This window comes from Sander vitreus, chromosome 23, assembly GCF_031162955.1.
Source record: "Sander vitreus isolate 19-12246 chromosome 23, sanVit1, whole genome shotgun sequence".
NCBI classification, from domain to species: Eukaryota; Metazoa; Chordata; class Actinopteri; order Perciformes; family Percidae; genus Sander; species Sander vitreus.
The window spans coordinates 12,625,900-12,640,806 of record NC_135877.1 but is presented as its reverse complement, the minus strand read 5'-3'; the positions used below and the strand labels follow the sequence as shown (position 1 = coordinate 12,640,806).

At 40.6% G+C, this 14,907-nt stretch overlaps 1 protein-coding gene across 3 annotated transcripts in view; it reads left to right on the top strand.

Annotated features, from left to right (window-relative positions):
* The window catches only part of LOC144511993 (ELKS/Rab6-interacting/CAST family member 1-like), a 123,302-nt gene that overhangs the window by 61,839 nt on the left and 46,556 nt on the right, over window positions 1-14,907 (top strand). For all 3 annotated transcript variants that reach the window (XM_078242508.1, XM_078242509.1, XM_078242507.1), the window contains one exon: window positions 5,277-5,437. In XM_078242508.1, coding sequence (XP_078098634.1) covers window positions 5,277-5,437 — 161 coding nt within the window. The remainder of the gene's footprint in view (window positions 1-5,276; window positions 5,438-14,907) is intronic.

Genomic DNA, 14,907 nt, shown 5'->3' with positions numbered 1-14,907 from the left:
GGTTTTTCTCTTGAGGTAATGATGCAACCAAAAAGAAATAGCATTTTGGAGGTGGATATTCAACTGTGGGAACTTGATGCGGCTGTAATGGTAGTTTTGAACAAGCTGATACAAAATGTGTGTGTGTGGTAATGTAAAGTATGTTTAAAAAAAACACAAAACATTCAGTCACAAGCATTCCTTTGCACATATGTAGCCCTAATTCACCAAATTAAACAACAAAATACATAATTTGTACAGTTTATAATTGTGGAAAAGTACATCAGTTTGATGATGTGACAATAATATGGTTAGTTTGGTTAGGTTTAGGCACAAAACAACTTGGTAAGGTTTAGAGAAAGATCATGGTTTGGGTTAAAATTACTACTTGGTTAAGGTTAGAGGGCTTTCGTCATGGTTGTAATGAAAACCACATGGTTGAGGTAAGAGAACGACGACGAAGAAATAGGAAGTGGGAAAAATTAAGTCCGACTTTTGTAGCTTGAGCGGCTAGAGGGCTTTGTTACTTGAATGTAAACATGTTGTTTTGCAGCATTTACTGAAATGACTGATTCTGTCATTTTTCTAGGGGGGATGGATGGATCTCATATTGCCAGTTTTCTCTGCAGTGTCCTTTCTAGTGGGCCCAGCAACCATTTCAGGATCTCAGAAACCTAACCTCGAATTTAGATGGGAGGAACAAGGATCTAAATTTAGTTCCTTGGTCATAGTTTCTGGTCCCGAAAAATTCCGCGCTCAGGGGGTCGTACATTCTGACTCTCGGGGCAGACTTCGCAGAGCTGATGAGTCACTGATCGGTCAAACGCAAACCTTGTGGCTGCTACAACTTGTCTGCAGCTAAGTTCACATAGTAAACAAGCAATGGTTGCCAGTGGTATCAAAGTAAAGTAATTTGGCTTGCAGAGTACTCAAAAAAAGCAAGATGGGCAGGGGGTAGAGGGAGTGTAGATAGAGAGAACAAAGCTTGCTATTTGTTTCATCATTGTTATGTAGCCTTCTTCTAAAGCAGAAATAGATAACCATAAAACACTCAGAAGATTTGATTGGAGACAAGCGCCTGGAGTTTACAGTCTCCTTTTCCACCTCTGAAGGTCTCCTTTGCATCATTTCACTACTGTAGGTCAGGTCCACAGTAACTACAAAGAACAGCATGTGTTTAGTTCCTGAGTTTAGATATTTAGAGGTTTTCTATAGTTTCTGGAGCAATTTGGTCAAACAAGCTGATCTAGTAGTAACCTATGGCTTAATTACAAATCCACAAAGCAAAGACACAGTTGCAGAGAAGATCATGCATGCCCAAGGTTTTCACAATAGCAAAGATTGGACCAAGTAAAGAAAAGATGGAAAAATCACACCCAACATGTTTATCCTCCTGAAGTTGACTGTTGCTTAATCTGTATACAGTAATTGTACAAAGCTCTCACATTTAATTTGCCAGCAATATATTGAAATACTTATACATACATACTATGTATACATACTACATGTGGCAGCTTTAATTAGACAAAACGGAGGCCATTTAGGCCAGGGCAGGGTGCTGGAGAGCGTCCCCATGTTAAAATGCTTCAGTGAAGGAGGAAGGACAGTGTGCGGTGAACGAGTGGAGCTGGCAGCCAAGCACTCAGTGCAGTCCTCACCCAACATCAACAACACTAACTCAGCCTTTTCAGCGCAGACTCACACACACGTGTCCATGTGGTACTTACAGACAGGATAGTAATAAACAGGACGACGTTCCACATACTGTACACACACAAACATGGTGGAAAGAAGTGCTAACTGCTATTTGAACAGCGCATGGGCGCAGCACAACATAGCATTCAGCAGGAGCCAGATGGACGCGACTTAGTTTTTCTAACTGGAAATGTGTCTCTATATACACAAGTAAATTGTAAATAAATATTTTTGTGTTCCCGTTTTACAACTGCGTCACTACAATTAGCCTTTCACATAATGATTTATAAAATGATGACAGAGGGGGAGACAATTTCCTCCCTTAATGAGGACGGCCTGTTCAAAGGCGCACACATTGCTTATTATAGTGTTGGCACACACACACACACACACGTGCAAATGCAGCCAAACCAGGCACATTTACACACACACACACACACCTTGACTACATACAGTATTGGTAGACATACACGCACACAGCTTTAGTATGCAGCCATACATTGACATCTTGTTTGTGGTTTGTGTGTGTGTGTGTGTGTGTGTGTGTGTGTGTGTGTGTGTGTGTGTGTGTGTGTGTGTGTGTGTGTGTGTGTGTGTGCGTGCGTGCGTGCGTGTGGGACTGTCCCATGGATAGGGCTTGTCTGGCAAACTTGGTTGACCAAGACCACAGAAAAATATACTAAACCTTTTCTGCTAGACATGAGTCACTACTGTATGTGTGATCGCTGAAGAAAGGTGTGTGTCTGTCTGTCTGTCTGTCTGTCTGTGTGTGTGTGTGTGTGTGTGTGTGTGTGTGTGTGTGTGTGTGTGTGTGTGTGTGTGTGACAGAGAAATGAGTCAACAGTATGATTTACTACATCTGACCAAACAGGCGTTCTCTTCTCCAGCTTTCCGTTTTTCATTAAGCAGACAATTTTAATTCTTGAACTCAGTGCACCTTTCTTTCTTTCTTTTCTTTCTTTCTCCCTCTTATTAAATGAAGTTGAAATCACTCTTACATGTACACACACAAACATTTAGAAGACTGAAGGGGTTGCAGTCCTCCTCCCCTCCAGCTCCTTCTCTCCAGCCGGGCCTCATCACTCATCACTCCTCACCCCTCCCTGCATCCCTCCATCCTTCTATCTCTACATCTCTGATGTCGGCCAAAGGCCTTTCTCTCCTCCTTTCCCCTGTCTTCATTTCTCTGTCCTTCTCCCCTTCTCTCCTTCTCTCCTTCTCTTTTTGTCTTGTCTGCATTGCATATTTAACGCTGCCTGTGTTTCTGACCGCTCAGTATTTTGCGCTCTGTCTGCACTTTCTTTTATCTAGTTATCTCTTTGATGTGCTTAGCATTTGTTTCATTTGCTTCCTCTATCTCATATTTTGCTGTGCAGTTTATCTTTTCACTTGAGCACTTTTACAACTTTTGTCTTTCTCTTCTTTTCTCTGCTTTTCCTCCCCACATGTTTGCTGTTTCAATCGTATCTCCCCCCTCTTTACTCCTCCTGATTACCTTTTTTAATGCCCTATTTGCCTCCTCTTTATATTGTCCTCTGTTACACCTCTCTCCTACTTTCATACTCTCTCTCCCTTCTTCCCTGTGCCTATTCTTTGGATCCATCTTTTCTTCCCTATGTCCACCTTTGCTCTTTTCCCTTTTCTGTACTCATTCTCTTTCCTTGCCTCTTTTATATTTCTGTCTCATACTCTCTCTTGCCACCATTTTGTATCCCTTTTTTCTCCCCTCTCACTGTCTCCATCCCTCTGTTTTCTGTATGCAGCTCTCTAACATTCCAATGCATGAGTTCAGCACAGCCGGCTTTAGGTGGTCAAAGGTAACAAAACAATCATCACAAACCTCACTCACCAGCCTTTTACTGTACATTTCATCATTCATGTCTTCACCATTCATCTTTTTTTTTTTCCATTTCACTCCGTCACGTTTTTTCACATTTTTATTTGGGTAAACATCATCATGGCAAATCTTAATTTACTGCCTCTGGTACGTTTTAAAGGTCCTATGACATGCTGCTTTTTGGATGCTTTTATATAGGCCTAATGGTCCCCTAATACTGTATCTGAAGTCTCTTTCCTGAAATTCAGCCTTGGTGCAGAATTACAGCCACTAGAGCCAGTCCTACAATGAGCATTCCTTAGGATGTGCCATTCCTGTGTCTGTAGCTTTAAATGCTATTGAGGAGGAGAGAGGGGGGGCAGGGTGGAGGGTGGGGGTGTGGCCTTGACCAACTGCCACTTTACGTGTTTGCAAAGCAGAGAAAGGGGAGGTAACCTTCCTCCTTATGACGTCATAAGGAGGAGATTCCAGATCAGCCCATCTGAGCTTTCATTTTCTCAAAGGCAGAGCAGGATACCCAGGGCTCTCCTATCGCCATTTCTAGCCACTGGGGGACCATAGGCAGGCTAGGGGAACTCATATTAATATTAAAATTTTCATGCCATGGGACCTTTAAGTGTGCCGGTAAACTGGTAAAACTTTCTTGAAAGGTGCACAAAAGGTTTCTTAATCTGGATCAGACTCATTGATTTGTTCATTCATTCATTCATGCTAACGTTATGGCAAACCTGCTGTACCCAGCAATGCCTTTGGAAAAATATGATGTATTATTTGTCTCTATTCCTTTCTTATTCACATTTTCTATCTCAGCCCTATGTTTTAAGCAGTGAAAATCCAATTGGAAATGTAAAACAATATTTGTTGAAATAGCAACAGAGAAGGACTCTGTAAACTCCACCAATGTCTATAGTCTTCAAAGGCATATAGTGGTTGAGTAAAGCCAGAAGATGGCTTGGAATTTCTCAGATTAACAACCTGAAGATTATGGGGGCAAAGGAGAAGTTGTTGGGTTGCCCAATATTACGTAAGTCTGGAAGAGAGTAATGACGGCAAGACATAAGAACAGGAGCTGATTTCAGATTCCGCTCATCAGGGGTTTTACTTTTTTATTTCTGCTGATGCCATCTATTTTTTTCAGAGGAAATACATTTATCTTCGTTACTGTTACTCTTTCTCTTTTAGCCCCTCTTTGTCTGACACTTTTGCGCTCTTTACTTAACTACTTGTAACAAACAGGGAATAAATAATATCCAAAGAGAAGGTAGGTGTGTGTGTGTGTGTGTGTGTGTGTGTGTGTGTGTGTGTGTAGTGGCAGGCCAGGTCATCGTCGGGTTGTGAGAATCACAGTGACCTCGACACTTTGACCTCAGAGACATTAAACTGACAAACTGATATACAGCCAGAGAGAGAGAGACATAGATTAAATAGATATCAGAGAAGAGAAAGATTAACAATGGAGAGGAAAGAAAACATGGAGAAGAAAAATGACACGTTTGATGTTCTGCAATCGAGCATCTCATGTAAAAACAGAGACATTATTAAATCATTTCAAATGCACAGTAGCTGTACGCGCACAGACGGAGAAAGAGAGAGAGACACATCACATCACTGTTTTAAGCAATTGCCAATTAAAAAGTTGAAAAATATCAGATTGAGACAGAAGTTGGATAAAGTAGAAGTCATCCTTAAAATGTCTTACAGTGTGTGTGTGTGTGTGTGTGTGTGTGTGTGTGTGTGTGTGTGTGTGTGTGTGTGTGTGTGTCAGGTGGAGGACCTGCTGGTTGCCATGGAGAGGGTGAAACAGGAACTGGACGTGATGAAAGCTAAGCTGTCATCAACTCAACTTTCACTGGCCGAGAAGGAAGGTCACCTGACCTCCCTGCGGGCCGAGCGGCGGAAACACCTGGAGGAGGTCCTGGAGATGAAGTAAGACACACATTTTATTACTTGTTATTATTACTTATGTTAACATGTAAAACAGCTGAACATGAATATTGACGGGTGCAATCTTTGTTGGACACTTATGTCATTTGTCATGTTTCCAAAGACACAAACACGCCACTGACAAAAAAATGGCTTTCTGTCTTTCTACCTACATATTTGTGTGCCAAAAAATCATTTTATCTCTTCATCTTCTATCCTTTTATGTGGATTTACAAACACTCATATGCAGTGATATGAAAACAAGACTATGTCTAAGGCTCAGTTAGCGGCTCTGTAAGGCTGTATTTGCACAGTGTTGTTTTGAATTGCCAACATCAGCATGCTAATATGCCTGCAATGGAAGTGTAAATATGAAGACTTAGTTTAGCTTGTTAGCATGGCAGCATTTGGTAATTAGTACAGTTGAGGCTGATGCCATTAGTTTTGCAGGTACTTGGTCATAAACCAAAGAATTTGATAAATATTTTGACCTGATGATGATGCTACAGGAGAAGTCAGAGGAGAAGTTCCTGGGGGGAACATGAATGTGTATGCGATATTTCTATGGTCTGTAAGTAAGTAACTTTAATGGCTTTCCATCCAGTAGTTAAGTTAAGTTAAGATATTTCAGTCTGGACCAACAGACTGATATTGCTATCCATAGAGCCATGCAAATGTCATGGCAAAAAATAAAATGAAACCTTTTAGCCATTTTTACAATGTATTTACTTTCCTGTATTGTTTCACCCTCACCTACTGTATTTGCCAGGTGGCACAGTAGTCAACATATACAGTATAAAGTCTCCAACCAGTTCTCAGTTACTCAGACACAACCTTCAACACTTCCCCTGAAATTAGCAGCTCTTATGATATCTCCAGTAGTTTCCCATGTTGCTTCAGTGTTCCAGGAAGGTGGTCACTGGTCACATTGACATGATCTTCACCCGACACCTCATCAACTCTCTCTTTCCTCTTCCTCTCTTTACCTCTCTCTCTCCTTTCTCCTTCTATCTCCACCCTCTTTCGCTCTGCACTTTAAAGCCATAGAAGTAAATAGTGTGTTAATGCAACAACCATGTACTGCTGTCTAGCTCTTCATATGATTGATTACATGCACAGACACCCGCACACACTCATGTGTACGCCTTAACTCTGTATACATTTTAATGTAATTTTAATAGATAGGTTTGAATTTTAAGTGCAGCTAAGAGGAGTCCAGCAGTCCAATGACTCCTTGTATTTTCTGCTATGTTACATCCTCACTGAGACCTTACTAAGAGGTCTAATTTAGTGGAATGACGCTTTGGGTTGAAATAGAAGCCAAGGAGAATATCCGTGTTAGCATGTCCTCCCTGTTTATAAACGCTGTGGGACTATCTTTTACTGTGGCATGATGGGAAAATAAGGGCATGCTCTGTGATTTAGTTTTCCTGCACTCCGACTTCGACGTTTTCTACCAACGTAGCATTTCTATGTTATTTAAAGAGAGACAAGAGTGTGTGTGTCCAGCAGCATGTCCATTCGCAGGCCAGGTGAGCAGGTTATTGGCCATTTTATTGCCATAGTAACGACCCGTGTGATTATTACAAACGTCAGCGCTTCAGAATGCGTGGCCTTGTTTTCGTATGTGAATTTGGATGTGTGAGTGTGCACGTGTGCAAGCACGCTGTGATTGATTTATTGACGTCTGACTTGTCCAATGTTCCTTTTTAAGTAATATACAGACGTCATGATGAATATTTATGTAACAGGCACACACATGAGTGGACACACACATTCATCCTTACTTCATGTACATACACACACCAACACATACAGGCCACACAAGTGCATAATAACAACATACAAACACACACATACAAACAGACCACCATGCACACATGCATGGTTTGATTTAACAGTCTACAGTAGGATGTTTCAATCTGAGCTATTATTTAACCTCACTGTCCCAGTGGCATACTATGCATGTGTATGTGTGTATGTATGTGTATAAATCCATTGTGGTTAAGATCACTACACAGCTGTGGTGTGACTGTGTGTTTCCATACACAGATCATACCTATTACTGTCCAGAGCTCAAATATTTACTCTGCTGATCGACCCTGGTGGTACTGTAAATACACGACAAATGTAAATAAACAATATGTTCGGCCATGAGACAAATATTTATGACGTATGCATTCAGTATGTGATTGCAAATTGTTTATTAGACCTTTTCCATTTGACAGTAAGTTGTTTAGTTCTTAACACACCACTTCTAGAAGTTGTGTATCTTCAGAGATATTGAAAGCTCAGTTGAGTTTCTCTTGCGGTATTTCTTGTGTTCACCTTTGTTTTTTGTCTAGCCAAAGGCAAATTACCACTCATATTTGTAAAAAGTGGCTAAATTAAATAGAATAGGTTGCTTTTAATATTGTTGTGTCAGCACAAGTCTTTCAGAATGCACGTTATTCTAACGGGCATAAATTTGCATCACACGTTGGTACAGTAACCGCTAAATAAACCGTTTAAATCTCCTTACAGAAGAGTTTGTTACTACCTCTGCTCAAACAGTTTTTCTGTATCATTATTATTGCTTGTTTTTGAAGCTATTATTTATTTATTGTTGGCCAGCAGTTTGTTTGTCTTTTGAGTCTCAGCAACACTTTTCATACCATGCTTTTTCTCCTGTTTCCATCTGTATACTGGTTGTTTTCTGATCAAAAGTAGCTTCCAGAACACACTGGATATTCCTCCTTTAAAGGCTCCATGAATCACCTGCAGATGCTTATGAAAAATGTTTGCATTCACTTTTGATTATACTGAAACAAATACAGCACTTTCATCCTCTGCCTTTGCATAATACATGATATTTTTCAGGCTGCAGTAAGATATTCTTCCAACATATTTGGAATATTGTGTATGTGTGTCTGTTTCCCCTCAGTGAAACGTTTACATGTTTCAGGTAGCTGCTAGATGTCTTGCTGTGAGTTATGTACATGATGCCACTGCTCATATTTTTCACAAGACATTAGGGTTTGGTCAGCAAATACGTAATTCGCTTCATGCTTTCTCCCACATGTAAACCATGAGATGTTTAAGGTGGCTGTGTCCTGCATCCATATATCTCGGTGTAATGCAAGTGAAACTGTCTCTGCACACACAGGCTGCCGTAACTCTTTGGGGTTTGATGTCTGACCTGTTGCCCAGTTTTACATCGGTGTAGGGTTTAATGTTACTGTAAGACATGATATATGATACGGCATGTTTCCTAGGTTTCTTGGACAGACATAGAATATATGAACACACATGCACACTCTCACTCCCATGCAGAAATATATACCAAATACAGCTGGAATACTGACGTTCTGTCTCGCTTTCTCACCTTCTCTTGTTTCCTCCCTTTAGTTCTCTTATTGCTTTACACACACACACACACACACTCTGTAATGTAGTTGTGTGAGAGTCTATCCATCTTTGTGCCATAGTTTTCACCAGCTGGTTGTATATGTCTTCTTTACTCTAACACTATGCTAACCTTCATTCCCTGATGTGTATTGTTAATTTGTGTGTTTCTGTGTGTGTGCCCAAGAGCACACTCTTATTATAGAAATTATATAATCACACATTAATATGTATAATATGAACATAAAACCACATGCAGCAACCACAAACATGTAAATACACACTGATCTCACGTAAATTCACGTGCATGGGCACACACATCAATATACATTTAACACAGAAAGTACACAAACGGAACTGAACACAGATACACACATCTGCCCTGCACGGCTCCAACAAGCATCTTTCCCACTGATAAATCATCTGAAGCAACCTTCATATGTACACACACACTCGTAAAACACACACAGAGACATATTTTCTTTGTGATATACATACATTAAATATGCACATGCTCCTTTACTTCCCAGCCTCATGTGTGCTTGCGGGCATGTGTGTCGTCATTGTGTTTGGAGTATGCAGGTGTGTGTGTGCGTCGCAGCCAGCTGGAGGAATGTGCTGACAGTGTGTGTGTAACAGCAGGGTGTCGGGTCTGAAATCCCAATCTGGATGAATTAAAGCCTATTTTACACTGCGCTGTTCTGCTTTACTGAGATTTAACACACATCTCTTACTCACTATACTGCTCTCTAGGAGTCTTTTCTCTTTTCCTACCCCACACATGCACGTCTCTCTGGTACAGGTATGTGTTTGGATAATTTTGAGGTGTAACTTCCAATGCAGTACATGTCCAACCAGACTTGATTAATGTAAGACTTACATACAGAATATATACAGAGTGTTTCTAAAACGTATTGTTCGGGTTGTGGGTTAAGTTTATAGTCAAGTCAGGCTTTTCAGTCTGTACAACATACCACACCATCAATCCTTACACCTTTAATTTGGATTAAAAAAAACTTTTTAAACTTTTTACTTAAAGTAAACTTTAAATAAATAAAATCCTTCCTAATAAAGAAGATTTTTTTTTTACTTTTTCCATGCTTGTACACTTACATCACTGAACATAATTGAACATGCCACTTTCACGACATCACGATAGAAAAATATATACAATTCTGGGTTTTTTTAAGATAATTTTTTGGGTAAGGTGACCAGATTTCAAATCCGGGGACATTTTCAGCTGAGAAGCGTAAATACCTCCAAAACAGGTAATTTTTTATCTTTGTAAACTTAAAATGGGGACACTAGACCTAGAGCTGCACTGGGGCACAAGCTCCCCTAGGGGGGGGGTCCATGGGCATGCTCCCCTGTAAGAAAATTTTGTGTATTTTAACGTTTAAATGCATCAATCTGGTGCACTTTGAAAAGAAATTCAGAGGTTAGACTTGTTTTTTCATCATTATTCATTCATCCATCGATGGATGGGAATATTTGTGCTGTAGCCTGAGCTAATTTGCACTTCAGAATTTTAACCATGCACACACAGGTGGAATAGTTTTTTTCTTCATATTTTTGCATTAATGTCACTAGGAAGCATACCAATAGAAATATATATTCATATTTGTAAGTGGGATATATGTAAGTAAGTGGGATTGTCTGGAATCTGGCACTATAATAACCATTATGGTGGAATACACTGGCTAAGCAATTTACAAAAAATATCTGTGCTGACATAAATAGTTTACATGAGAATACATTATAATTTTGTAGATCATGTAGAAATTATGTTGCAATTTCAAAACCGGATTACTCAGGGACCGCTTGTTGTACCGATGCATGTGTTGAGTGAAGAGTTTGTGAGATATTGGGAGTAATGGGTGTGCGGAGATTTATGCAGAATGCAAATATGATAACATTTCATGTAAGTTCAATGTTAATTTTCTTGCAATTTGTCACAGCAATGGGGTTAACACTTTTGCATGCGCCATATCCATGTCACATTCTCATTAGGCTGAGCCCCCCTAAAGGTCTGATCCTAGAATCGCCCCTGCTGCTACTTCATACTTGTACTCCACTACACCTCAGAGGGTTAGTTGTAATGTTTACTGCACTACATTTATCTGACAGCTTTTGCTTTATTGCTTCACGCTGGGCCTGTTTCTGCAACAGCTCATTTTGTATCGGATACAATTAAAACTATTGAGGAAATATTTTCCTTTGACATTGGTCCAGTATTAAACGAGATCGCTGCAGTCGGCAGCGGCGAAACAAGCTACAATGTAAGTTAATAGGACGTCAATTGTACAGCTTGTTTTTACGTTCATAAAAGTGCCTGTTTTGCCACTGACAGACTCAGATTAATATTCTAAGTGTCTGACAACATTATGGAAAGTATTTCTAAGGAGGTCGACCTTTCTGTTAAAGAGTAAGATCCTTTTTTAAAACATAAAAAGTCCGCGAAATTGCGTTCACTAAACCCACCAGACTCCATGTAAATAAACAGTAATTTTAGCATTGTAAAATGGGCATTCTAGAACATCTCTGAGCTCTGAGGCTTGCTCTGGCTGTCTTGAGCCTGTACGCGTGTAGGGTGCACGACTATTTCATTCCAATTTCGGGTCTGTCAGTCACAGTGAAAACCGGGGACATTTCCGGGGACAGCTCCAGCCGGGGACAGGTCACCGAAACCGGGGACGTCTGGTCACCCTATTTTTGGGCTTTTTATGCATTTTTATGGGAAAGTACAGATAGACAGGAAAAGTGGAAGGGGGGAGAAGGGATGGCACCAGTAAAGGGCTGCAGGGGTCTGATTCAAACCAAGGCCACTGCCAAGGACGCCTACATGGCGCGCATGGTTTACATAGTGAGCTAGAGGTCTCTCCACAAGAAATATTGTTTGTTGCGAGAGGAAAGGACAAGAAAGGAGGTATGAGGAGGAAGGACGGGCAGGAGAGGAGATGAGAGGAGAAGAAAACTGACAAAAAGAGGAGAAGAAAAGATAGGAAAGAGGTCAGGGCAAGAGTTATAAATCTGTTTTGGAGGGAAAGGGCAGTGGGAGGATAATAAAATGAAAAGAAGCAGAAATGTTTTTATGGCAGGGAGAAAAGGAGGTAAAGCAAAGAGGCGAAGAGGAGAAAGACAGCTGTCCAACAACAACAGCCAACGAAACTGCGTGAAATCCCAAAGAAATTATATTACCTCCTCTCCCGTCTCCCTCGCTCCTTCCGCTCATCCATCAATATTTCAGACTGCAGTACATATTGAATGTACAGCTACTGATGTTATGTCCTCATCCCCTGCATTCACGCAGCATTCTTCACCTTCTGCACTGATTTACTGGTCATTATCAGACTACCAGAACTATATGTTTTTATTAACATCAAAATCAGAATTCATCTGTTGCAGCAAATGTTTTGAAACATAAAACAGCGAGACACTGATTTCTGTTTATTTGCAAGGTTGTTATGGAGATTGTAACGCTAATGATGCTTAAAAAGGTCATTTATTTATTAAGAAAACACAGACGCGTCACAATGAAAAGACCCTGCTGTGGAGAAAGAAGGGCGGTGATGCACTTGACAATTATTTTGGCAATGCAAATGGTCAGGGCTTCCAGAAATAGGCAACAAAGTAAGTACTATTACTTTTCTTTGCTTCAGTAGGGAAATAAAATATGATATTTTAGTTGTTTTCTCTGTGTGGGGGAGGCTGCCTCAGGCTCTGACAAATCAGGTATTTGGTAGTGATTCATTAAAAATGCCAAAATCTCTTTGGATTTACTGGAAAGGGATCTTCTATTAGCCCAAAAGAATATCAAAATGAAGCTGTTAGTGGATTTAGCTTCTAGAATGAGGATAATTTAAGTCTGTTACACACACACACACACACACACACACACACACACACACACACACACACACACACACTGTGTTTTGCGCCACATGTACAATCAGACTATAATGAGAGTCTGCAGAAACACCAAGTATCTGCGATGTCTTCAGCCTCCTGCAGTAAGAGCCTTGGCTGATCTCTCAAGGTGAACACTATAAATCCAATTTATTTCGCCTTTGCTGCGCTGTTCTCTCCCACCAAGCCTCCCTCTAACCCTAAAACCTCTCCCTGCACCCCTTCCGCCATCCCTTCCTTCACTCCTGCCATCATCGCTCTGGCCCTCCTTTTACCCTTTTTCATCTCTTATTCTCTGCATCCTTCCTGCCTCTTTCCATCCATCTCTCCATTCTAAGCCTACATCTGTCTGGAAATGTCATTATTGACTGATTTCTGTCTGGCAGGCTGGTATTTCTTACTGTCAGTGTCTTCACTGTTGTCACTGCATACTGAAACTAATCAATGGTGTTTGTCTGTGTGTGTCTTTTGCGCGCCTCTGTTTGTGTGCATGTAGTCAAAGATCTCTTTTTCAATGGAACGACAGCACGTCTGCACGTGTTAAAGACACACACAAACACATACACACACACGCATTGCAGCTATCCCATCACAAACATAAGAAGTACAAGAAGTGCACGTTGCCTTCAGAAATAAGATACACACACATATATACACAGAGTCACTTAGAAAACCAGATGAGACAGCGTGACTGCTTACAAGCTTTCACTCCCAGAGGAACACACACACACACACACACACACACACACACACACACACACGTGCATAAAAATACATCCTCCCACACAAATGTGTGTACACATGCTTATGGCAACACACCTGTTTGGTGTGCTTCCATAAACCAGAGACAGCCACTTTGATCCCTCAGCAATGAGATTAATCCACAATGTGCCAATGTGTGTGTGTGTGTGTGTGTGTGTGTGTGTGTGTGTGTGTGTGTGTGTGTGTGTGTGTGTGTGTGTGTGTGTGTGTGTGTGTGTGTGTGTGTGTGTGTGTGTGTGTGTGTGTGTGTGTGTGTGTGTGTGTGTGTGTGTGTGTGTGTGTGTGTGTGTGTGTGTTTGTGTGTGTTGTGTATGACAGACATGTTGAAGGCTAAGTATGACAAAAAAGGGGCACGCAGTTCTGACACTTGTGTCTTACAAGCTTAAATCAGGGCGCCTCGCTCTCCGTCTCCCTCTTTTCTCTCCATTTTTCTTTCTCTCTCTGTACTTGCCTTTCTTGCCCTCTTCTCTCCGACTCTGGCTGTCTTCCTCTTTCCTTTTTGATTTTTCCTTCTCCCTTGTGAGAGACTGAGGGAGAGATTGGAAAATAGAAGCAATAAAAGATGCGCTTCAGTTAGAGGTTTTATTCAAATAACAAGGGTTTTCTGAACCTCTCTGAAGCCTTGCAAACCAGTTATCTTAAGCTGAATATACATCAGAGAAAAAATAGGTCTCCTTTTGTAGTGAAGGGGATTAAAACAAGCACAAGGAGCTGAGAACAAGAGCATAATGTTCCAAAAGATGGAAGAGAACCAAACACATCAGAACAAAAAGAAACAAGTGCAAGAAAGAACAAATAAAGGAAAAAAGGATGCAGCAAAACCGAAACTCGCCTGTTTTCCTCTGCTGATTACAGGTTGTGAGTGCCAGGCCATCAAACAGATCATTAAACAGCAATTAAAGAAGGAGAGGGAGCAATGAAGAGGGGAAACATATCAAAAAGTAGAAAACTAAACATGATTCAAAGCCTCTGATTGTACATTAGGAGTGCCAACCAATTACATTTCTATTCTGGAAATAATAAAACTGTAGTAGAAAGACAGGCAGAGGAGAACAGGACAGACTAGTGACAGATTGGCTTGTTACGTACTCTGAAGAGAAAAAAAGACATCAGTTGGAGAGAGAAATAGACAGATTTATAACCTGACGGCTCTGCCATCAACAGTATATCCGCGGTTATAAATTACTGCACAACTACAATGCATTTCCATTTTAAGACTTTATCCTCCTTAATGGGAAAGTTGGCTCCTAGTGAGGCATTCAAGCAAGTGGATTCACTTAGTGAACAAAGAAACTGAGCACATAAACGTACAAGATTAATGAAATGAAACAATGGATTATGTTTCATTGAAACTCAATCATTGGGCTTTAGCTGTTAAAGATAATGTAAATAATTGTCACTTTACGATCTTTTGCAACTAA